This window comes from Populus nigra, chromosome 4, assembly GCF_951802175.1.
Source record: "Populus nigra chromosome 4, ddPopNigr1.1, whole genome shotgun sequence".
In the NCBI taxonomy this organism is placed as follows: Eukaryota; Viridiplantae; Streptophyta; class Magnoliopsida; order Malpighiales; family Salicaceae; genus Populus; species Populus nigra.
The window spans coordinates 23,824,181-23,849,485 of record NC_084855.1 but is presented as its reverse complement, the minus strand read 5'-3'; the positions used below and the strand labels follow the sequence as shown (position 1 = coordinate 23,849,485).

Here is a 25,305-nt window from a genome sequence, read left to right as displayed (position 1 = left end):
ATAAAGTAAAGAAAAAATTAATTAAAAAAATAATAAAATATAACCCGAGTTAGCACGATTAACCTGCAAAACTTACAACTCAGATTTTAAGATTGAAAAACTCTATAAAAAGTAAATTAAAATAAATTTATAAATAAATATTAGGTTAGTGAATCGTTAGATTTACCTTTGGAAAAATAGCATAAAACTACATAATAATAATAATAAAAAAAATCTTGATTTTGTTTTTTCTTTTAAATCATGATGATTGGAGTTTTAGAACAAGTTTTGCAGGAAGTTGTAAAATTTTGGGGATAGCGATAAACCGTGTAAAATTATTTCCATGTGAGGGGACGGAGCTTTTTTGGGCGGGGTGGCATTTTACAACAACTTGTGCTAGAAGTTGTTGCTTTAGGTTTTCTTTCCTTTTTAATGAAGAAACGACGACCATCAACATCATGTTGACTCGCAAAGGAAAATCAAAAGGTTGTTAATTAATTAATTTATTTGCCTAAACTGACGAGCATATTTTTGTCTCTAATGTATTTTCTTATTATTAACTAAGTTTTAAAATAATCAATATCATCAAATAAGCTCAAATATGCTTGATTGGATAACCTAGCAGTAAAATGTTGTAAGACTTAAAGTATTTCTTACCTTATATCTTTAATCGTCACGTGTTATTATTAATGGAATCTTTTTTTTTTATGTCCTAACACTAGCTTGGTTAGAACCTAACCCGAGTCAACACGGTTAAACTCCAAAGCTCACGATTCAGGTTATAAAGTTGGAAAACTCCATATAAAATAAATTGAAATAAATTATAAAGTTTAATATTTAGTAAACCCAAAGTTGAAGGATGAAATTGAATTTTTTTTAAAATAATAATAAAAAAGAATCCTCACAAATGTGAGGACCAAAGTGAAAAAACAAAGCCCTTTTAGTATATGTTAATAGGTGATGAGGTGAGGAAAAAAAACCGAGCGTGGCTGGTAATAGTTCCAACTGAGAGAAGAGAAGGTAGAAAGAAGGGGGAGAAAAGAGAGAAAAGAAAGGAGAAAGAAGTAGGAAAGAAGTAGAGATGGACTAGAACTAGCCGAACCAAGGCTCGAGGCTAGATGGGGAGGAAAGGGAAAAGAAAAGAGGAAAAAAAGGCTAGCCCAACCAAACCCTCTCCCCCTTTAATCTAACCAAACCTCTCTTCATTGGCTCAATTAAACCCTCTCAAGCTTAACCTAACCTTATCTTCTTAGCCCTCTCCAACCTTGGCTCATTCGATCCCTATTCATTATCTATAATGAACACCCTCTCTTGCAAATAATAATCTCTTTCAAACTATTATCGGCCAATGTTTTCACCAGAAGTTATCCCTAAACTTGAACATGTCATCATTTTCATCAATAGCTATCTATAAACTTGACTCTGCACTAACTTTCTTAGCCTGTTACTCTTATAACCAATGACTTAATCTTAAGCACTAATCTACCCACCAATAGCAAGCATGACACCAATTAGTGACTTAACTTTCTAACAAAGCAAATATTTCTCATTATTTGTATTTTCTTTAAGCGTATATTCATTTTGGTATCTATAAATAATATAAGTCACTAATTAAGAAAGACATGTTTTCTCAATCATATACCATATATAACTCTCACTACTCCACACATCATCTCTTCACACACACTTTACTTTTTTTATATTTACTAACTTAATCATTGATTATAATCCTATTATAGGATTTTTTATTCTTATAAAAGACTTGTTTTACAAGTCAATCATGACCTTAGAGGGAGTTATAGAAAACCCAAGTTCAATTTGAATTTTTTCACGACTTTATTAACGAGGGATGTTTGTAGATCATGCATTTTAATGAAATAATAATTATGGTCTTTATGCACTTATCTAAAATATAATATAACCGAAAGAACTTTAATGTTTTGGCACATATAGATCTATTTATGGGGTTATTTCAAGCAAATTTTTTTTTCTAGTTGGTGTCCTCTGATGACGGGCTTGTGATTGTTAAATATATTTTTTACGTTGCATGGGAATGATAAAAAAAAACATTGTTAATGTTGCAATTATATAATAGGATTATAACTTTTTTTTATGTATTTTGTTTCTCATTTTGAGCTTTGTTTATATTGCTTTGATCCCAACTAACTGAATTGAAACTAGATAATAATTGTGGTTGAGTTAGTGTGTGTTTCTAATATGACATGGGTGTTTTTTAAAACTAGTTTCCAATAAGGACATCAAAAAAAAATATTAGTTTAATAATTTTTTTTAATAATTTGATTTTTCATATCAAAATATTTAGAAGTACTTAAAAACCATCAAAATTGATGTTTTTATTGTCAAAATGTATTTTAGAAATCACTTTAAAACATATGGTTAATTATATTCAGCCTTATTTTTTTGTTATTCTTTTGTTTTTTTAGAAATTATACTTTATTTATATCCCATTGAATCTTATATATAATATATGAAACTTGCAAAAACAATAAATCACACTCTCCCTCATCTGGAATTATTTCTCTCTCTCCGAACAACCATAAATTGAAATCAATCTAGGTTTTTTCAGTCAATTCCTCCCTTTTCATGATGATTATTGTTGAAGAAGAAACAATTTGTTTCTTGCACTGTTAGAACCTCGTTGTCTTCTTGTCTGGAGCTATAGAAAGAACTGTCTATATTATAATCTCATTACTAAACAGAGCTTTATACTAATAGAATACATCCATTGTTATAGGATTGACTTAGAAATTTGTCGATCCAAGGTCCGATTTGTATTTATCCAGTGAAAAAACTTGATTTTTTTAAATAAAATTATTTTAATTCTATTTAAAAATTAAAAAAACTTAGATTAATCAAGATTAACTTTATTAACTCACAACCCAAGTTTTAAATCAATTTTATCTAAGATTAAGAGCGTGTTTGGCAGTGTGGTTGCGGATGCTTTTCAAATAACTTTTGATGCCAAAATGCATGCCAACGATGTTTTTTTATTTTTTAAAAATTATTTTTGACATCAGCACATCAAAACGATCCAAAATGTACAAACCATATTAAATTTTAACAAAAAAAAAAACAAAAAATTTTCAAATTTTTTGAGAACGCGATCGCAGCCGCGTTCCCAAACGGTGCCTAAGTCTTCTAGCTACAACCCCCATCAACCATAAGCAGTCATGTTTTAAAAAATATTTAGGGCTTCATTTATATATGAGCAAAAGGTGAAAAAAAAAAAACAAAATAGAAAGAACGTCAATCATGCTAGACCCATCTGGTTAATTTCGTTTTCATCATTATTATTTTTTTGGCATGGAAATAACCCTTGAGCTAATCAAAGCCATAATTTGAGCGTGTCGGTAATGCCATTGATGGCAATTTAGCATCTCATCGAAAGCTCCCCCGCCATGGAAAGCGACTGATAGTACAATAATATAATAGCTAAATCTAACACAAAATCTGTTGTCCAAGAACACCCTTTTTTCTTTTTAATTTCATAATAAATAATGCTTTCAATAAAATTTCTATATCAATCATAACAATTTTTTTTATTTAAACACTTTTAAAAATACCCCTCTCACACCAACTATATATTAAAAATATATATATATATTTTGAATATAAATTTTATAATCTAAACTAAAAACAACTAATTTAAATAAAAGAATTACTTGATTTTGTTTAATAATACGATTCAGTTTATATATTTTTTTACAGTGTTTTTCATATAAAAAATATCAAACTATATATTTTAAACAGTTTTTTAATGGGTTAATATTAAAAATAAAAAAATATTTTAATATATTTTTTTTTTAAAAAAACGAAAATTAGATGTTGCTTTCGGAATACTTTGGTTTGACTAATTCATGTTTGCACCAATGGTAACCATTTAAAAGGGACAATCATTCAAAGTACACTGTTCCCAATTCCCTCTTTTGACCTTTCACTCTGCTGGTGAAAATCACTTTATTGATTAATTACACCTTCATGCAGCTAGTGATATTTTGGGTGCCATCTTTTCAGTGTTGAAAAGTCTTTGCGACAACTATTAAGCTCTTCTTTTTCCAAAATTAATTTTATAAAATTAATTTATAAAATCCATCGGATTGGATCGTGTGCTTGGAGGGTTCAACGAGACAATATCCTCGAATAAAGGTTTCTTGACATTCCATGAAAACAGAACCTCGAATTCATAAAACAGTTCCTGAATATGACCATATCCATGAATCCAGTAAGAAATAATCTAAATAATTTATTTTATGTATTTGAATCGCATGAATTAAAACATTTTAGCAACGAGTCTTCGTGATGGTGTCTTTTCCAGGGTGTTTAATATGATTTTTTGTTTTTATATTTTTTTAAAGATGTTTTTAGCTTAAAAATATATTAAATTTTAGTATTTTATTTTTATATTTTTAATATGCTAATGTTAAAAATAAAAATAATTCTAATTTTTTTTAATTTAAATATATTTTTAAATAAAAATTATTTAAAAAAACATTTTTCACTAAACTTTCAAAAACTCTTTTCAACAAGGACGTCATTATGTTATTACAACATGGTATTTTTGACATCGTTTCAATTATTTTTGCTAAAATTTAATATATTTTATATGTTTTGGATCATTTTGATGTGTTGATATTAAAAATATTTTTTAAAAAATAAAAAAAACATTATTGATATGCATTTCAGCACGAAAAATTATTTGAAAAGCAATCGCAACCACACTGCCAAACAAGTATCCCTCCTATATACAATACAATTGAACAATGGTGTTGGCTTTTCTTTTAGGAAATTTATTGTTATTATTTTATTATAAATGGTTAGATTATTTTACGCGTATTTTAATTAATTTTATAAATTTTAAAATTAATAATTATATAAAAATCCAGTTAGCCAATTTTTCCTCATTTTTATACCAATGAGAAGTTCTAATTTCTCACCACCCATTCTTGTTGATCTAATCCAATCTCTTTTATGTATGGATGAATGAACAGACGTTCCTCCTCGTATCACTTCCAAAATAGCCAGCACATAGACCAATCATTCAGCAATAAATAAATCACATCAAGCAATGATTCACACACTCTAATAATACGACACATTGGGTGTCCGATCGAGAAATCTGTAATTATATAGCAGGATTGAAATAAAATTTCGAGTTAAATATAAAAATTTATTAATTTTTTAGAATTTAACTAATCAGATTAGATTAAGTTGATCTTAACCCGATCAAACCCAATTTAAACTTGAAAAGATCAATAAAATGATAACTATGCTTTTTTTTATTAAATATAATTAACTTAATGACTCACATAATCACATGTTAATTCAGTAACACAATATTTTCTGTACAAGTTAATGATAACTATGCTTTTTTATATTAATTTAATCTTTACACGTAGTCGACAAATGTTATATTTATGTTCTTAGTTGAAAGAAGTGGGAAACAAAATAAATAATTGCATCCCAACCTTGCTCCTCGGATGGCTGTGGATTTGTCAAGCTATCCAGTTTCAGAGCCACATGGCAAACCCAGTAGTATGATTGAACTTGTTTGATGTGGAAAATTACTGGCTGCTGGCACGAACGATTTCGCTCCTTCACTGATTTCTTGAGCATCGGGTTTTTCTTCTATTTTGCCTCTTTTCTGGTCTTTCATCTCATAGCGATTGGCAACATGGGATGGGAAGCTAAGATCCCCGTCCATTACAATGGCACTGGCTCTCTCCAAGCCAATGCCATCTCCACTATTGAAAATGTCTAAAGCAAATTTCTTTGTTTAAGGGTATCTGCTGAGCAAAAAAACAGTAGAAAACCATTGAGAGAAGGAGCTGGAACCCCTCCACATAGAAGCCCCTTGACTAATAATATCTTAAGATTAAATTTTCAGGTGATTTTCTTATGATTTTGATATTATCATATTAAAAGCATCCAAACTGCTTGAAAACCATTCATTTATGATTTTTTTTGAACTTAAATATACTTTGAAGAACACTTTCGTACAAGCGAATAACCAAACAGGCCCCGAAACTGAACCTATGAAGACTCAAAACAGCCAGCACTGCCATCATCTCCTTTTGAATTTAATGACAGGATCTTTCAACTGCTCGTGTGAATTGCTCATTTATGGAACATGTTGTACCTGTGCCGGCAAATGTGTGTTGTTATTATATAGTTAAAAAAGGGTCACGCATAGAGTAGAGAATGGAGATGCACCACCGTGGGATCTGCCTGCTTAATCACTAGTTGTCGCCTTCTGGCAACTATTATTTATATTGCAGCAGAGAGGATAGGGTTTGGTTCCATTGACCTACTTCCAGAAAAGGGCAGGCACCACCTTGATGGACCACATTACCAGAAATCACAGCTCCATTCAATATGGCGCATTATTCCCGTTGCCCTCCAGCCCTTTTTATGGAGTCTGGACCGTCCTTTCACGCATGTATCATCCCTAACCTTACAAAGGTTTGTGTCCTTCTCTAGGCCAGACAATAGCGTGGAAGGGCCACCCTTTGCTATTTGATAAAGTAAAGATCCTGTAGTATTGGTGCAGAAACTGGGAAAGGAGTAATAACTGGTAGAGATTCAAGGGAATGCAAGATTGGTGGGTTATTGACATGCTTGCTCCCTGCGATTTGATTTTGTATCACAGTATTTACCTCTATGATTTTGATTTCATCATTGTTATTAGGTTATATTTGTTTTTGCTATTAATTTTAAGATATTTTTACTCTCACCATAACTTCCCAAGAATTGATGCTGGCAAACAAGATGATTCGTGGGTGATTGTTTTGTTTTTTAAATTATTTTTTCATATGGAAAATCATTAAATTAATGATTTTTTAGGTGTTCTTCATGATTTTCATGAGTTTATATTAAAAAAATATTATTTTATATACACTCTCCATCACAGTAATAAACACACATGAAAAGTCAAAATGGTACCAGTAACATCCAGAATACCTAGAGTCAAGGCACATATGAAGAAGCTATAGCACCAAACAAAATTGAAAAAAAATTATGGCAAGTTTAGTGTTTATTCACAATGACTAACCCAAAAGCCTGAAATAGAAATACCGATGAAGAGAATTTACAGGAAGATGATTGAGAATGACACGTGCGGGAGCTGCCTCGACAACCAAAGTGCTGAAAACAGATGTAGAATTTACACGTTTGAATTTGAGAGGGATTCATAGCTGGATTCATTATGCTGTATGAGTCAGATTGACAGCCCTGTTCAGTCTCTCGAGGATGCCATTAGCTTTCCTCTTGGCCCTTGAAGTGCCATGTCGAGCCAGTTTAGAAATTGTTCCGTAAGAACTCTCCTCGTCCCTCATTACTTTCCACTTGGTTCGGTCGTTCAAACAGATGGTATGGAGAATGGCGATGCAATTTTCCTTGTTGCGGTCACAGGTGCTCTCCCTGATAATGCGAAGCAGGCAAGGAACAGCTCCAGAGTCTCCCAGTTCCTCGACCACCTTTTGATGACTAGCAAGCACAGCGAGGATAGCCAATAATTCATCAACATGCATACCATTCATGATCTTCGTCAGAATCACCTTTAATGCACCATCCCTCACAGCTCTCGCCTTGTTTTCATGGATGATACACAGGTTAAAAATTGCAGAAGCAACATCTTTCATAGCTGAAGGATGTCCCTCCTCTAAAAGGTCAATAAGTGGTTTCAGGGCACCTGATTTGCCGATCAGTGTCTTGTTGGAATCTAGAGCAGAGAGTGTGAAAAGGGCAGCAGCTGCATTAGTCCTCGTCTCAATACTTCCAGACCTTAATGCTTCCATAAGAAGAGGAATTACCATGGGGGTTTCAGCAACAAGCTTCTTGTTATTGTCGTGGATCGAAAGGTTCAACAGGGTGGTGATGATATCTTCTTGGAGATCAGGGTACATCGAACTTCCAGACTTACCCTCAGAGAGTGGTCTGAGCAATTGAGGAATGGCCTCAAGTGACTCGCTGAATAACGCCCGGAATGAAGGCATCCTCTTTGTCAACAGCCTCAGCTCCCTTGCTGCATCTTTTTGTTCAGGAAGTGTTAGAGACATTTTTTCAAGCAAAGACAGAAAATGGTCGCGATCTGCTTCTGTTATTCCTTCCTCGTTAACATTTTGAGAAAGGTCTGGCAATTCTAACCCCTGACTCTTACACCACTGCGATATCATTTCCCTTATCAACAGATTAGGAGTGAGAATCGTGTGCGACAGTACTTGTTGCGTTAGAGGGCACGTCCGATTGCCTGCTTTCAGCCATTTCTGGATGAAGGGTCTATCATACGTCTGAACAGTACAAGCATAGAAAGAAGAACAAATTAACATCCAATAAGAAGCTGATATGAAGGACTAGCAGAAAATGAACTCATCTCATCCACAGTACTTTGATCCCACCAATCCCACCAACCCCACAACAGATTTCGAACTCCGGTAACAAATATTTTACCAAAAAATATATGCACTATAAACCACCTAAACACTGTATGTTTAAACTCACACGCATACAACAGAACAATATACCCGTGTTTGGTTTCTGAGAAAATAAGAGAGAGAGAGAGAGAGAAGAAAAAGAAACTCCTACCAATTACGTTACCCCCTTTCTTTCTGACCCCTATGTGCAGTCAAAGAGCTGCCTAAACTGATCAAGAATTGAAGATAGTGTACTCTTAGGGCCAAGTGACAAGAATCAAAATTTTCTACCCAAATTCACAAATGGGAATCCAGAAAAGTACTCATTATAATCAATCCATAATTAAAACAGAAAAACAAAGAAGCGATTCGAGATTTTGAAACCTGGTTCTTTATTTTAAAAGACTAAAATCCCATCACCATTTACTCAAATTAATGTAAAAAAAATACAGGTAATTACAACGTTTCCCAGCTCACCAAGAGCTGAAAAACCAACAGACGCACACAAAAATCTGTTTATTTTTTGCGTTTTCTTGGGAACCAAACAGAGTGAAACTCAAAATTCCCTTAGAAGAAACACTAACCTGGCCTGTAGCCAAAACCACAGGATCTCTCATCAATTCCTTGGATAAAGGGCACTTAAACTCTTCAGGGCACAACACTGTTTCACGCAGCTTCAACGACGATGATCTCCTCTTCACCTTCAGTCCCTTCAAAGCAAAAAGAGTCTCTCTTGCTTGATCAATCAATTCCGTCCGGTAATCCTCATCATCCACAATGTTCCTCACTAGCTTCTGCAGTTCTTTCTTTAATTCCATCGCCTTAGTCATCACCATCGGATCGGATTTAAAGACCCCTGTTTTCGCCATGGGACGGAGAATATCAAACGAGGGCCGACGTTAGTTCCCTTGAGTGGCCGAACAGACTGCTCTGTTTCATTCTTCCTTCATTTATTTCATCTCTTGCCTTCGAGGGTTTTTGTTTCCTTCTCAGAGTAATTCTACCGGTCTGAGAAGAAAGCTCTCTCTCTCTCTCTCTCTCTCTCTCTCTCTCTCTGTCACCAAAACACAGTCTTTTCTCTAATATGGCTTGCTCTAATTTCTATCTATAGAAAACTTTCACACGCTTTAAGTGAGAGAGCAGCCAACCGCTTCTTCTCTCCGCTCCACCGGTCCATCCTTTTCCTTTTTCTCGGAATATCCTCTGTGTGTGTGTAATGTGTATATCATTTATTTTTTCAAACTAAAATAAATAAATAAAAATGACTGAGTTGTGAGTGTTATTAAAATGTTAAATGGAAGAGGGTTGCGTGTTAATTAAATAATTTTTAGAAGTGGTTAAGTATAAATTATAATCACAAGAGCTTTAGTTTAGATCATGATCCACTAAGATTTTGAATTCAAAAGGTGGATAGAACAACAAAAATAAAAGATTGTATGAATTTTAAATAGATATCAAAGTAGTTTTGATGATTTAATAATATTATTATTTAAATCGAGAATTCCTAGTTGTGTTATTTTGAAGTTTGAGTGAATAAAAAAATATATCGATAAATAATTAAGTTATAATTTATTGGTAACCTCATTAAATTTCTTTTACAGGTTATTATAGAAATAAAATTGGATGTTTAAGTAATGGGGGCATTCCCTCTTTTCATTTTTAATAAATTATTTAATATTTTATAGGATCATAATTAATTATTTATTACTTTCCACGTTTGTTTGTTTATATAGAGTTTTATTAAAATTGTTTGTGTTGGGTGCATAGTATTTTTCAATTGTTTTTTTTAAAAAAATTGACAGATTCTAAGAGGATATACTAATATTATGGGATTTACATGGAATATTTTATTTGAGGAAATATAGATTGAAGAAATGTATTTATTTTTCCATGTCACAGATGGCAGCAATCAAGTGTCATGTGGTAATGTTTTCAATTTTTTTGATAATAATAAATTATAAAATACTCATATTGCAATTTTCTTTAAAAATAATCCAATAATACGAAAAGAAAAATAACAAGAACAATGAGCGAGAGGGAGGAGCATGGGACCCGCAAGGTCTCAGCATAATGCGTAATCACGGAAAATCCATGGGCAGAAAGCTGGCATGCCGCGTGGATTTAAAATTAATTTAGGTTGTAGTTGGACACAAGCAGACATGTACTTCTTTCGATAAATTACATCCTCCTCCCAATAATTTTGATCTTTCTAATTAGTGATGCCCACCAGAACAATTATAAACAAAAAAAAATAACAATATTAATATGGTTATTTAAATCTGAACCGGTCCATGACCCGACTTCAAATTTAGATAGTAAATTAATTAACTTGTGTCCATTCAAATTAATTAATGTTGTTTCAAGATTTTTTTTTAAAAAAAAATTGATGTTATTTTGAAGAAAAAAAATATATTTTTTGACACATTGATCAGATCACAGATTAACTTGTTGAGTTGATTAGATTTGACTATATCAACTTTTATATATTTTAATTTAAATTTTTTTTTAAACTGACAAGTTATTAAATTGACATGTTAGATTTAATCGAGTTTATAAACACCAGTTAAGAATGTTAGTATTTATTTGATAGTAGTGGGGTTTTTTTTAAATTGTATTTCATATAAAAAAATTAAATTAATATTTTTTTTTAAAAAGTTATGGTTTTATATGCTAAAATTAAAAATAAAATAAAAAATAGTTGATTAGGATTTAGTACTAGGCTGTTTGATTCAGGAAGAGGAAAGTTTTGCTTGTCATATATCATATGTAAGTTCCGGGCAAAGACTTGCATCAATTCATTTTGCTTACATGTGGCAGAGTGAGCATAGAGAAAATTTTCTGAATCAATTCATCCTCTTAATTTCAACTTCAATTCATTGTATTTGTACCCGGTCCAGTTTAAGGTTCAAGTTTCAGGTTTTGGCCTGGTTGCTCGGATTAATTTTTTTTAAAAAATTAAATTGACGTTATTTTAGTAAAAAAAAAAAAAACAACGAGCTGCAACCGGGTTTTTGATCGGGTCTTACCGAGTCACACCAAATTTTTATTTTCCTTATTTTTTTTCAACCCGGTCTGGTTTTAGCTTCGGATAGACCAGGTTCTAAATCGATCCACCGGGCTGGATTTTAAAACTATACTTTTATTAACTTCATTTTCCTTACATGTGGCATGAGTTTTTTTTTTTAAGGGAACGAGTGAGATACAGACATGACAAGAAAGACTATGAGCGTGTTTGGCAGTGTGGTTGCGGGTGCTTTTCAAATAACTTTTTATGCCAAAATGCATGCCAACGATGTTTTTTCATTTTTTTAAAAATCATTTTTGACATCAGCACATCAAAACGATCCAAAATGTACAAACCATATTAAATTTTAGCAAAAAAAAAAATTCAAATTTTTTGGGAACGCAGCCGCAGCCGCGTTCCCAAACAGTGCCTATGATTACATTAAAAACCAGTTTAAATTCTTTTTTTTTAATAAAAAAATAGATTTGGTGATATTTGGATTTATATTGTTGAGTCCCATCTCGTTAATATTAAGTTTGGAGTAAATTTTAGAACTAACTCAACTTTTTTTTCCTATGGATGAAAGCCTGAAGTTTTGGGTGAAGGTGGTATTGAATTTTAGGCCTTTTGGTGGTATTAGGACGATTAGATGCGTGGTAGTGCCTAATTTTACGCTTTAAATTACTTTTTAAGGAGCGAGGGTTCAAGATTAATTACCTGAACTTTTAATGTATTGTTCGAAATTACTTTTTTACTGTAATTAATAGTTAAACAGATATTTTAGAAGAGTTAATTTTAACATTAAATTCTTTATCTTTACAATCGTAAATCAAAGGCTTGACCTTTAATTTATTTTTATAGTATTTTAAGAGATTAAATTTCATTTAAAATTGAATTCTTAACACAAAAGAATTCCATTAAAGTTCGGTATTTATATGGATAAATTTCTTTAAATTTTGATATGGTGTTTTCATTTATTTAACAATAAAGAACATATTTATTATTAAAATTTGTTTTCTGATGGTTGTTAGATGATCGGTGGAGTTAAGGCAGTGGAGAGGAAACTTATCTATAGTATATAGTTCGAGGGTCAAGTCCTATCACTTCCATGAGCATCCTGAATTAATTTGATATATATATATATATATATATATATATATATATATATATATATATATATATATATATGGATATGATTAGAATCTCTTTGTGAGTGTTAAAAGCGTAATATTTTCTATCCGGATGTGAGATCTTCTTATATAAATATCCATTTTTTTGTATGCAAAAAAAAAAAAGATGGGAAAAGCTCGAATTTTTTCATGCTAGAAAACCTGCAAATAAAAGGGGAAGATCCTCTTTATAATGGTGAGTTCGAGCTTGTTTAGCCCCTTACTTTCCTACCTTTTTAATGGTTTTTTTTATTAAATTAGAGTAATTAAAAGTATCAAATAAGTGTTTGATAAATTTTTTAATACTTTATTGCTCAATATTTAAAAATGGAAGGTGATTTAATTATGATAATCACCAAAAAATAAAAAAATATTTTTTTAATAAGAAAAAAAATTATTTTATTTTTTAAAAAATATTCTATGTACATGTTTAAAAATTATTGTAATCTCTCTCTCTCTCTCTCTCTCTCTACTCTCTCTCTCTCTCTCTCTCTCTCTCTCTCTCTCTCTCTATATATATATATATATATATATATATATATATATATATATATATATATATATATATATATCCTGATTTAAAGGAATGAAAAAAACGTTCATGCACGTTAATGTAAGAGAAGCTAGTAATAAGATATTAAATATCATTTTATATTGGATATAATATTTTTAACGTTAGAGTTACAATTATGCTAATTTCTTCATGGTGCCTGGCATTGTTTTAAAATCTAGATCAGTTTAATAAGTTAATTTTAATTTTAATTAATATTATATTTAAATAAATTCAAATAAAAAAATAAAAAATTAATTGACTCAATTAAAATAAAAAATATAATAGATAGACGTGACAAGTGGTTACCTGAAAGGAAAAGAAAGATTTTTTTATCATCTTATTTTTTCTTTTTTGTTTTAAAGTGTGTTTATTTTTGTTCTTCAAAAAATATTTTAAATTTTTTATTTTAAATTAATTTTTTTATGATTTTAAATAATAATAATAAAAGTAAAATTATTTTAATATAATTTTAAATAAAAAAAAGTCTTAAAAAATAATTATCATTGTGAGGTGGACGTTACCTATACATGCCAACCCCGATCGCTGTCCATACGTGTAAGAGTGGGACCTATTCACCCACGTGTCCGTCTTCGGTGTTTCCTCGCATGTCTAAACTGTCAAAACATCTTCGGTCGTCGTTTTCGGTGTTGCCGAGAAGGACCATCAATCATTGATAAATGCACTTCCCTAGTTCCAAATTTTCATGTGACAAAACAGGAAGATTGTTCGTTAATGGTGTCACTTCAACAGAAAAATGTTTTCTTTGAAGGGGTAACGTGTCAATTGCCTTGTGAATTTGCATTTTAAAATATGAAAAATTAATATTAAGAATATTTTAATATGGTATTAAACCTGTTTTTATTGTGTATCAGTCTTGAAATTTTATAACCTAACTCTTTATTTAATTTAAATTTCAAATTAAATCTTATAAAAATTAAATTAATTAATTCTACAAATTAAAATATAAACTTCATAACAGGTAAAAAGCTCATGTATATTTAGATATTTAGGAGATTGCAGATACTGTGAAGTCTTCAATTTATTCAAGATGATGCCAAACTTTTCTGTAGTTTCTTCTTTTAACTTGTCGTTTCTATTTGACATTCACGTTTGAAAGTTTTGCCGTGCACATGTTTTTTCAAAATTGCTTTGATTATTGTGATACAAATATAATAATGCTAATTTCATTCTTTTTTTTTTCAAAAAGAATTCAACCATTAAAGCATGTTTGACTTGAATAAAAAATTCAAGGACGTATATATGAAAAATTTTATAAGAAAATTATTATCTAAAAAAACAAATTTAATGTATATAAAATTAAAAAAAAATTACAAATAAATTATACATCTCTTTAAAAACTAAACATGTCAAATATCATTAAAAAGTCATCACAAACTAATTAAAACATAAACCCAAAATTTATTTGAAAAACAAATATCAACTAATGCATTATTATTATTATTTTTTAATGATTTTTTTTTAAAAAAAGAATCATGACAGGTCTACCTCCTGGCCCAATCAAGCAATGACTTGCGTGCATGCCTTTATTTTTGTAAGTTTAATGGGGCGGATGCATCAGAAAAAAAAAGATTAGTCATCTACACCAGCAGATAATGCATCGTCTATTCATCTTTAGAATCTAGCCACTACGGTGATTGAAAAAACATGATCCTTTATTTTTTTACTCAAAAACTCATTTTTTGCTCCAAACATCTATGAAACACCTTAGAGACTTTATTAAACCAATTAATGGCCATGAAAAATGTAAAAACCTGCCCTAAAACCCCAAATGCACCCAGAAAAAATTCCCAAGCTCAAATATATTTTTTGATTCAGTCATAGTATCAACAAAAGTTAAGTTCATTATTGTCTAAATTAAATTATTATCGGATTACTTTTGACATTGGATCAATTTTACTAACGGTGTCCAATAACACATAAAAGAGATAGAGGGACTCTTTATGAATGAAAATCGAATCTTTAATTTGATAAATCAAAAACACATGTTCTTACCACTTCACTTGCAACCTTACTTCAATAATTGTTATTCCAATAAAAGCTCACTATGTTATCAAATCAACTAGTTAAATATTTTCGATTCAATCATAGCATCAACAAAAGTTAAGTTCATTATTGTCTAAATTAGATTATTATCGGACCACTTTTGACATTGGATCAATTTTATTAGCGGTGTCCAATAACACATAAAAGAGATAGAGGGACTCTTTATGAATGAAAATCAAATCTCTAATTTGATAAATAAAAAATACATCTTCTTACCACTTTACTTGCAACCTTACTCCGATAATTGTTATTCCAATAACACCTCACTATATTATCAGATTAACTAGTTAAATATTCTTGATTCAGTCACAGCATCAACAAAAGTTAAATTTATTATTGTCTAAATTAGATTATTATCGGACCACTTTTAACATCGGATCAATTTTATTAGCGGTGTACAATAACACATAAAATAGATAAAGGAATTTTTTATGAATGAAAATCAAATCTATAAATCAAATATACATCTTCTTATCACTTGACTTGCAACCTTATTTCGATAATTATTATTTCTTCGTTAAAATATAAGAAATGAAGGGGGTTAGCAAAACCAAGAATAATCTTCTTCTTATTATTATTATATTAAATTAAATTAAGAATTATAGCTAGAACAACTTGCTTTAATACTGAAGTAGGTCACGAGATAAACTAATTGGTCCACGTGAGATAGAAATTATGTTGTTCAAACTTGATCCAATATTCTTCCATTAATAATGGGAACACACCTAGTCTATGTTTATTCGACGAAAAATATTCTTCCACGATTTTTTCCCACATTAATCTTCGTGTTTGATTAAAATAGAAAAAATCTAACTCGTGGAAAATTGAATACAGTACATAGAAAGGTAAGCAAATTATGAATCAGGAAAAACAAAACCCCACGCAACTATAAAAGCACCATTACTGCAATATATATCCAAGCTTTCTTAATCTTTTTACATATACAATGGAGAATATATTATCATGATATTAGATGATTTTCATAAAAATTAGTGGAAAATGTATATGCAAAAAAATTAAAAAAGCACATATATATATATATATATATATAAGAATTACTAGATATATTGTTTTTCGGAAAGAAAGAAAACCTAAACCGAAAAAAAGATTACTGGAATATTTACTATATTTATTGCTATAAAATTGAGGAGAAGACGACTTAAAACAGCTTAACATGTGCAATATTGTCAATAGCTTATAAAATAATTAAGGTTTATTAATTTCCCCTTTAATTATTCAAGTTTGATAGGCGGTTAACTAGGCAATTAATGTTTCATGCTTTCGATTTCTACCTTCAAATTTTTTAAGGCTAATAGTTTCGTGAACTGCACTCAAACGAGTGGAAAAAATCTGAGGGCAGGGCCTCATGGATTAGTATAGAAGAGATCTGCATGCAAACACGAAATCCCTGCCGGCGGCATCACCATACGTTGCTTGCTGAAAAATTAAGCAAGAAATGGTCTGTGACGGGCTATAATTATTATTATTATAAACGAAATGTGACCCTGTAGTGGCTGACGAGATTCCTTGAGAAAGTATTGAAAAAGAAAACACTCTAGCTAGTTTCCAAGTCCATGGATGTATAATGCTGCTTCGATGCCACCAGAAAACATCGTGCAAACGGCACGATGAAGCTTTGAAATGGGGAGATTAGATGGAGATTTGGTGCCTAAAATCTTGACGAGGGATGCCATGCTTTTTGTAATATGTCCTATATATTGACTCGAATCTTTACGTGTATAGTGAAAGTCAACGTAGATTTAGTAGAGTTTGATCAGATCAAGCCTAATCTTTCCTAGCTAGACCATGTATGTCTATGAAGAATAAACTCGGTCTAATAACTCATCCTGCATCCATCATAGAAAGGAGAGCCAAGAAGTCGATGGATAGATATTATTTGTATGTTGAATTTAAAGCCCAGAAAACCACAAAACCACTCAGTTTCTCATAGGATTAGTTAATAGAAGGACCCTTTTTTTTTCAACTACATTTTGAATTGTATTTTTTCTATATATTAGGTATATGAAAGTTCTCATATGACTCGTTATATTTCAATTAATATATATATATATATATATATATATATTAGAGATATTTCTTATTAATATTAATACATATATCAGGGATATTTTTTTCTCTTTGATATTATCAGGACAATATTACAGTTTAATCAATTTTCTCTATAAAAAGACTCATGAGCTATAAATAAACCGTGAATCCTTTAAATAAAAGTTTCAGAATCTCCATTTTACACTGCATATTTATTTTTAGGGTATCTGTTTGTAATATTATTGTATTTTCTCTAAATAAATCATTAATATAATCATCAAAGGGGATCTTTTACAGGTATCAAACACCTGACCACCAGCCATCTCAATAGGAGAATTGAACATATTATTAGAACTAAGAGATTAACCGATTATTTTTTATATCAGTATATCAAAATAATTTTTTTAAATAAATTGAAGTAAAGAAAAAAAATAAAAAATTTCAAAATAGTGGATAAGGAAGATTAGGTGCGCCTCAAACAGTGAACAATAAAAGAAGAAAGATTGGTGAAAGAAATATAGAATAGCTGTAGTTAAAGCATGATTGTCTCAAGTGGTGACAGAATATTTAACTTTGTTAATTTTATGGATAAATCTTTTGCATAAACGATTGATCCCATTTTGCCTTTCACTTTTAAGACTCAGCACAAATTAAAGAAGATGAAGATAGTTGGATGGAAGGTCTTAATCCCAACATGTTTGGCTTTTAGCTTTTGTATTCGAGAGGAGACATGGAAGAACCCTATGTTTCTAAACCCTCTTCGATAAAATACTTGAGCAAGTCAAATCTTTTTTCTTTTTTTATTCTTCTATGATAAACCAAAAACCCTAGGCTGGCCACCTTTAGAATACACTAGGCACGGACCACATCATCATAATTGTCAGAAGGCCTGGTCCAGTCCTTCGAGCCAACTCTTGAGATCGAGCCCGAACCATCCTATGACGAGTCTTAGGGTTTTGGGTTTATTAGAAAAAGAAAAATGATGGAGGTGGGGAAAATAGAGCAGACCTTTAATTTCTAGGTTTAAATCTAATGAGAGACTCAACAACCACAAGATATACTATCATAGAATGACCAGAAAAACACAGATAAATCCACATCCATGCTTATTAAGCACGGCGTGTCCTAGTCTAGTGGATTGATATGTTAAACCTGGAATTTAAATCTAAATTGGTTTTTAATACCGAATTGGCTAAACTTAAAGGTCCAGTTGACTTATTAAAATTGGATTTAAATTAAACCGGGTTTTAAATAGTTTTTTAAAAAGAAAAAATGACATAATATTGTTTAAATTTATTTAAATTAACCCAATGATTTATAAATTCATTCGACAACTCAATGATTGAATAGGGTTCGGACAATCATGTTATTATCAGCACTCGTAATCTCGAAGGCATGATATTTTTGGTGCTCTAGGAAATATCATAGTTCTTCGGACGACATCTATGCTAGTCCCAAGGCAATACAAGTGATGGTAAATGGGTGGATGTCGTGCGATAGTGGAATTCACAGAGATTTCTTTTTCTTCCTTGAAAGACATCAATAGAAACAAAATGGAGAAAGGAACTGGGAAACTGTTTGGAAGTGTGATAATTTTTATTTTAATTATATTTTATTTGAAAAAATATTAAATTAATAATTTCTTTAGTATGTTGTCATAGTTTTAATATATAAAAAATATAAAAACAAGAACGATATTTTTTTAAATTATTACACACCACACTACCAAACCCACTATTATAGGCGTCAAGGGTTTTTAATATATACAGGCATTTATGTCTCTATTTGCATGGGTCGAGCCAGCCCGCTGGGTAAAATGCCAACCTGCCAAGTCTGATCACTCAAGCTGGGCTACCGGGCTGAAAATTGCACCCCAGGCCCATATAAATCATCTGGGCTGAGACCGGCCCGTCAAGCAGTCTTCCCCGTAGTCAGGCTGCGCAGAGGCTGAGTCGCCTCAAATCATGAATCATCAGGTAGCGATTACTTTTCTATATCATTAGGTTGATCCATTCCATCTCTCTCAAACTAATTTAGAAATGAAAGGGGATTATTTTGCATATATTCTAAGTTATTCTGCCAATTTCTTAGGGTTAGAACTTCATAGGAGAAGGATTAGAAATTATAGGTTTTTATTTAGCTGAAAATTTCAGGATGTTGTGTTTACTTAGTTTTTTTTTAAATTTTTTATATAGAAAAAACTAAAAAAACACGTTTATCAACTAGAAATGAAATTTTTTTTATTTAAAAACATGTGTTTTTTAATTCTTCACTTTTTCATGGATTTAAAAACACCAAAATTCTCCACTATAAAAAAATAAGAGCTTTGTTTGCTTCAATTAATATCTTATAGTCATTCCTTTAAATATCTTCATTTTAAACCAAACAAGGACCTTTTTTCAATTTTGGAAAATTTATTTTGTAATAAACATGTTTCCTTAATTATCTATACAAAATATTGTCAGAGTAAATAAAAAAAATACATGAAAGATTGTTATATTCGTACAAGTATTTTTATGTTGTGCTATTTCCATGCAATATTATAGGTGCTTATGTAGAAAAAACTACTTTGTTTTAGAAAATAAGTATAACAATATAATATTTTGATAAATAAAATTAAAAGTTACCCTGATTTGAAAAGAAAAAAAAAAGGATTTTATCTACCAGTTAAATTCGCTTTCTATTTTCTTGTAGTTGCATGGGCCTAAGGCCCAAAACTAACCTGTTTGCAAACTAGGGCAGCCCTGTTAAAGTCACGGAGGCCTAATACCTTTAAATCACCGAAGGGAAAAAGAAGTACGTTTGATTGGTTGACCAATTATTATTTCGGATGATTATGCAAATCACTCGATTTTTTTCCAGATAATCGATCTGACCCAAATTTTTTTGGATTATCCTAATTTTACCTGAAATTTTTTACCCAAAATCTACTCATGACGCTATTTAATTTTATTTTCACGATTCTTTAAAAGATTTCAATTAAGTGTGTTTAATAGTGTGGTAGCTTTTATGCTTATGGTTTGAAAAAAATTATTTTATAAAAAGTACTTTTGGTTGAGGTTTGTTTAGTATTTATATATGTTTGGTTAAAATTGTGGTTGAAATTGAGGTTGAACAAAAAATAGTTTAATGTGTTTGGTTAAGAATCCTTTTCAATTTGAGATTATAAAATAACTAAAAAAGATATATATTAATATTGATTGTTTTTAATTTAAATATTATAAATTTAACTACTGCTATTACATCATGAAATAAATAATACTTTCTATAAATTCATCAGACAAGAACTATAGTTTTCATGGTTTTTTGACGTACAATAAAATCAGGTAAATATCATCAGGAACAAAATTAAGATTACGATCAAATTTTATAAATACTACACCATTATGCGATCTCTTTCTAATTGATGCAATGTTATTAAATAATATTAAATATTAATTTTTTAAATAAAACACAATTAAAATTTTTAAAAATTAATTTTTTTACTCGGTTAACTCGATCCAATATATTTACGTTATATTTACGTTGAGGCTGGAAAGTGAATATTACAAAGTGAATTAAAAACTCATTTCTGCAGAGTGAATTATTAACTCTGCACATAGAGACGAAACGCAGGCATTGACAGGAATTTTTCACTTTTATTAAACTTGAGGTACAACTGCAAGTATGATGGGTTCCACTGGAAGAAAACTCCGTTTTTTTAACTAAATCAAATATTAATATTTATAGTATATAATTAACCTCACCTACAGCGGCACTAATTAAATAAAATTAGTTCTATTATGTTAAAGAAACAAAAGTTAAGCCCATTAATTTTATAATTTTATAAATACATAAAGAAAAGAATTCTCATAACTTGGATAACTCAAATTATTTTTATTTTACCTGAATTTACTCAACATCCATTTTTTTATTAAATAATGTTGCCCTTAGTTGACCCTTTAACAAGCTGCCACTTGATTGGTTTGTGAGATAGATAATCCACAGCGCGAGTGACGTGAGCAAATTAATATAATAATTAATAATATATGTTTCGTGGTTTAGCCGCTGGTTTCATAGATTTCTGGTTTCCAACAACACACCGACCGTTTCATTTAAATATGATTTGTGTTTTTAATATAATAATGTATTTCCCATATAAAATATAAACAAAATAAAGTAAAGAGATAAGGGTAATTTAATAATTTCAAGAATTACGAAACAAAGAAAAGCACTCCGCCAGCAGCGCCACCTAGCTATAATATAAACCTAGTTAAACTATAGAATTTTGTCGTAAACTGCAGCCATTCCTTTATAATTTTTTTTTTTAATTTAATTACTTGTGTGTGTGAGCCAGCCAAGTACAAAGACAAGGAAGAGACAGGGAAACTTGAAGGGAAGTTGTTCATACGTAAACATTGTCTGCGTATGTGGACAAAGTTCATGCAAGAACAAAACAAAGAAATACACACACACGCATTTACTGTAAGAATAATAAAAATTAATTAAGAGAATAAAAGAAGAACAAAGAAAAACGGATTGTCAATGAACAAGCTGGCCAGCATTGCCTCGTGTGTTGGGGGGGTGTTTCTGCGTTGGCTTTACATGAATTTCTTTTTTCATATATATATACTACCCAAACAATTAATATGTAATCAATTTTTATTTATTTATTTATTTTTTAAAATACATATATACCTCTTATTAGTATTATTTTACAATGCCCCATGAGAGGTGATTCGATTTCAATAAAAATTGCATTCGTGAGTAAATAGTTTTTTTATAAAATAATATTTTATACAGCAATTTTGTCGAAATATTAATTATACTAGTTATATAATATTGTATGTATCAAGAAGTTTGGCGAATGAGTTGTATGTTTGTAATTTTTCTTTCTAAATTCCGTACATCTTGTTTGTATTAGTTAACAACGCCCCATGACAGGTGATTCGATTTCAATAATATTTTTATCTGTGATTAGATAAATATTTTATATAACAATTTTGTCATATATTAATAAAAACAAAAAAATAATTAAGAGTTGATTTCACTGTTTATATAAATAATAAAACAAGTTAATATATTTTTTTAATTATTTGATTATAAGTTTTGTGTTGTAGTTCAGTAGTTAAAGTATGAAAATAATTGGAGGCTTTGGGTTTGAGTTGAGCTAGTGTCATAATTGTTTCAATTAACAAAATTAAAATATTATTTTAAATATTTTAAAATAAAGTAGTGTATTAACTCGGTTGGTTGAAGTATACAAGGCACTCACAAGGTTGCATATTCAAGTTGCCTTGATCTTGATATTTGATTTAAAATAAACACAGATAATATGTTTTTTAAAAAAAACAAAATAGGTAGGCACACTAGTCTCCCTTAAACTCACACATTTGGCTTTTTAGGTCAAGCCCAGCTTAGCATAATTGAGTTTTTTTAGCAATTTTGTTTTTTTTTATTATTTTATTTTCAAATTCATCATTTAGATGAGGATTTTTATTTAATTTTATCTTTCAGTATTTAGTTGATGATAAATTTTTTTATTTATTTTTTATATTATAATAAAATAAAAAATTTAAATCGACTAAGTGAATTCATAACCTGAGTCACAGGTTTTATGAGCTGACTAAATATCAATCAAAGAGTCAGGTTAAGATTTTTTGATAATTTTTTTGACATCTTTTGTTTTTTTTTTTGCCAATTCCATCATTTAGTGTGAGTTTTTTTTTTTGAATTTATCTTTTCATATTAGATTAATAATAAATTAATCTTGATATTTTTTATCATATAATAAAATAAAAAATTAATTCAATTCAACAAAATTCACAACCAGATTACATGGTTAGCAAACAAACTAAATATCATTCAAAGAGTCATATAAGAATTTTTCAGATTTAAATTGTGATACCAAATTTAATGACTATACTAAAAAGTTTTTAACAATCTAAATATTTATTTTTATGCTTTAAAAAATTTGTGTGTGTTTTAAAAAACTTGTGTGAAAGTAATGTGAGGTTGTGGGTTTGATTTGAGCTAAGTTTTAAAAGTTTATTTTTGAAATCCCAAAGATGATAATTCAAATTGAATTGATGTATAAGGTGATTTGTTAGAGATATTAGGTCATTATAGGATTTTTTTATTTTCTACCTCGAACGAGATATCCTCTATTTCACAAAAAAAAACCCGATTAAATTATAATTTTTTCAACCAACAAAGTTAATATATTATTTTAAATGTTTTAGAATAAAATGGTGTCTTCATTCAGCTTGGTTGAAGTATACAATGCACCTACAAAGTCACATATTGAAGTTGCCCTAGGCTTGATATTTGATTTAAAACAAACACAGACAATATGTTTTTAAAAAAAGAAGATAAAAAGGGTGGAAAAAGATGGGCAAAGAGCAATAGCCTTCCTCTGGCACCAGCCTAACCCGGCATGGTTGAGTGTTTTTAGTAATTTTATTTTTTTAAAGCTTTTTTTTCCAAGTTTATTATTTGATAAGGGCTTTTATTTAATTTTATCTTTTAATAATAATTAATGATAAATTATTTTTTTGTATTTTTTATCATATAATAAAATAAACTCAAGTTACAAGTTTGATGAGTTTAGTAAATATCAATCAAAGAGTCGAGTTGAGATTTTTTGATAATTTTTTTAAATCTTTTGTTTTTTTTGTTGCCAATTTCATCATTAAGTGTAAGGTTTTTATTAAATTTTATCTTTTTAATATTGGATTGATAGTAAATTAATTTTGATATTTTTTATCATATAATAAAATAAAAAATTAATTCATTTAAGTAAAAGTAACAACCAAATTACAGGGTTAGTACACTAACTAAATATTATTTAAAGAGTCGGACAAGGACTTTTTAGATTTAAACTATTATAAGTTTAATGATAATCCTGAGAAGTATTTAACAATCTAAATTTTTATTTTTATGCTTAATAAATTTGTGTGTGTTTGAAAAAATTTGTATTATTTTTGTTTTATTTAAGACGGAATTAATGGTATGACATCTATCACTTCCCAGTCAAAAATTCTAGAACACAGGTTAGCATTCCCAGCCAGATGGTCGTACCAGATGGAAAGGGAACGCATTTATATGGTACAAAGTACAGTGCTGGGCTCTTAAATACTTTGAATTTCTTGATATATTGTTGGCACATTCATGCCATGATATTTCCCTTTTCATTAATTTATGGTCCCTTCTTCTTCTTCTCTGTTTTGAGGTTTTTGACACGTTTGTTGCATTGCTTCGGCATTAATTAATATTTGATACAAATCATGACCGGCATGGGGAGGAGACTTACACTCCATTTAGGATTGTGCTTCTTTTTTTTTTTTTTTGTATTTTTTAAAAATTTAAAAAACATTAAATTATTATTTTATTCAGTGTTCTTCGATGATTTTAATGTGATGATGTTAAAAATAAAAAAATCTGAAAATATTCTTAAAAACATTATAAATTATATTATTAATACACACTTAGACAATCATGAGAAAAGAAGGGACAAGAGAAAAGAAAAGAAAATCAAAAGATGGTGTGATGGGGTTGGATCACATCTATAAAACTCATCTTGATGAGTTAATCTAGTGATTCACTTATTAGGGTTGGGTTTTATTTCAAATTGGAATTTTTTTTGAAAAAAAAACCTTAAACAACATCTATATTTTCATTTTATTTTATAAAAAGCTAAAAGGATATTGTTTGGATAAAGAATTATTTAGGTCACCACCTCTTGAATTGACCATACAAATCATAACCTGTACCTTAAGTTAGATCATATATAATCCATGGAGGTCTATATGTGCTGGAGTTGCCCGGTCAGCAATGCTATAGAAGTAATGAAGTGCTGGATATCGATCGGTAGCAGATGGAATTGGGAAGCCTGCATTGTTGACTGGAATTTAATTCCATGCAAATCCTTGACTACGGGCTCCAAGATAAAGAAGGCAATGGCTACTGGCATAGCCTACTAATCTTTTGTCACAATCGTAAGCGGAAAATCTTCTATACCTAATAAATTATCAAAGTTACCCACCGTCGTCCTCCTCTTTCTTCTTCTTTTTCGTGATC

At 29.9% G+C, this 25,305-nt stretch overlaps 1 protein-coding gene across 1 annotated transcript; it reads right to left on the bottom strand.

Moving 5' to 3' along the window:
* Nucleotides 1-6,986: 6,986 nt before the first annotated feature.
* Nucleotides 6,987-9,607, bottom strand: LOC133692379 (U-box domain-containing protein 9). The gene is made up of 2 exons (XM_062113275.1): nt 8,993-9,607; nt 6,987-8,285 (listed from the first exon to the last, which is right to left on the bottom strand). The coding sequence occupies exons 1-2, from the start codon at nt 9,275-9,277 to the stop codon at nt 7,200-7,202; spliced, it is 1,371 nt and encodes a 456-aa protein (XP_061969259.1). The 5' UTR covers nt 9,278-9,607; the 3' UTR covers nt 6,987-7,199.
* Between the last annotated feature and the right edge of the window lie 15,698 nt (nt 9,608-25,305).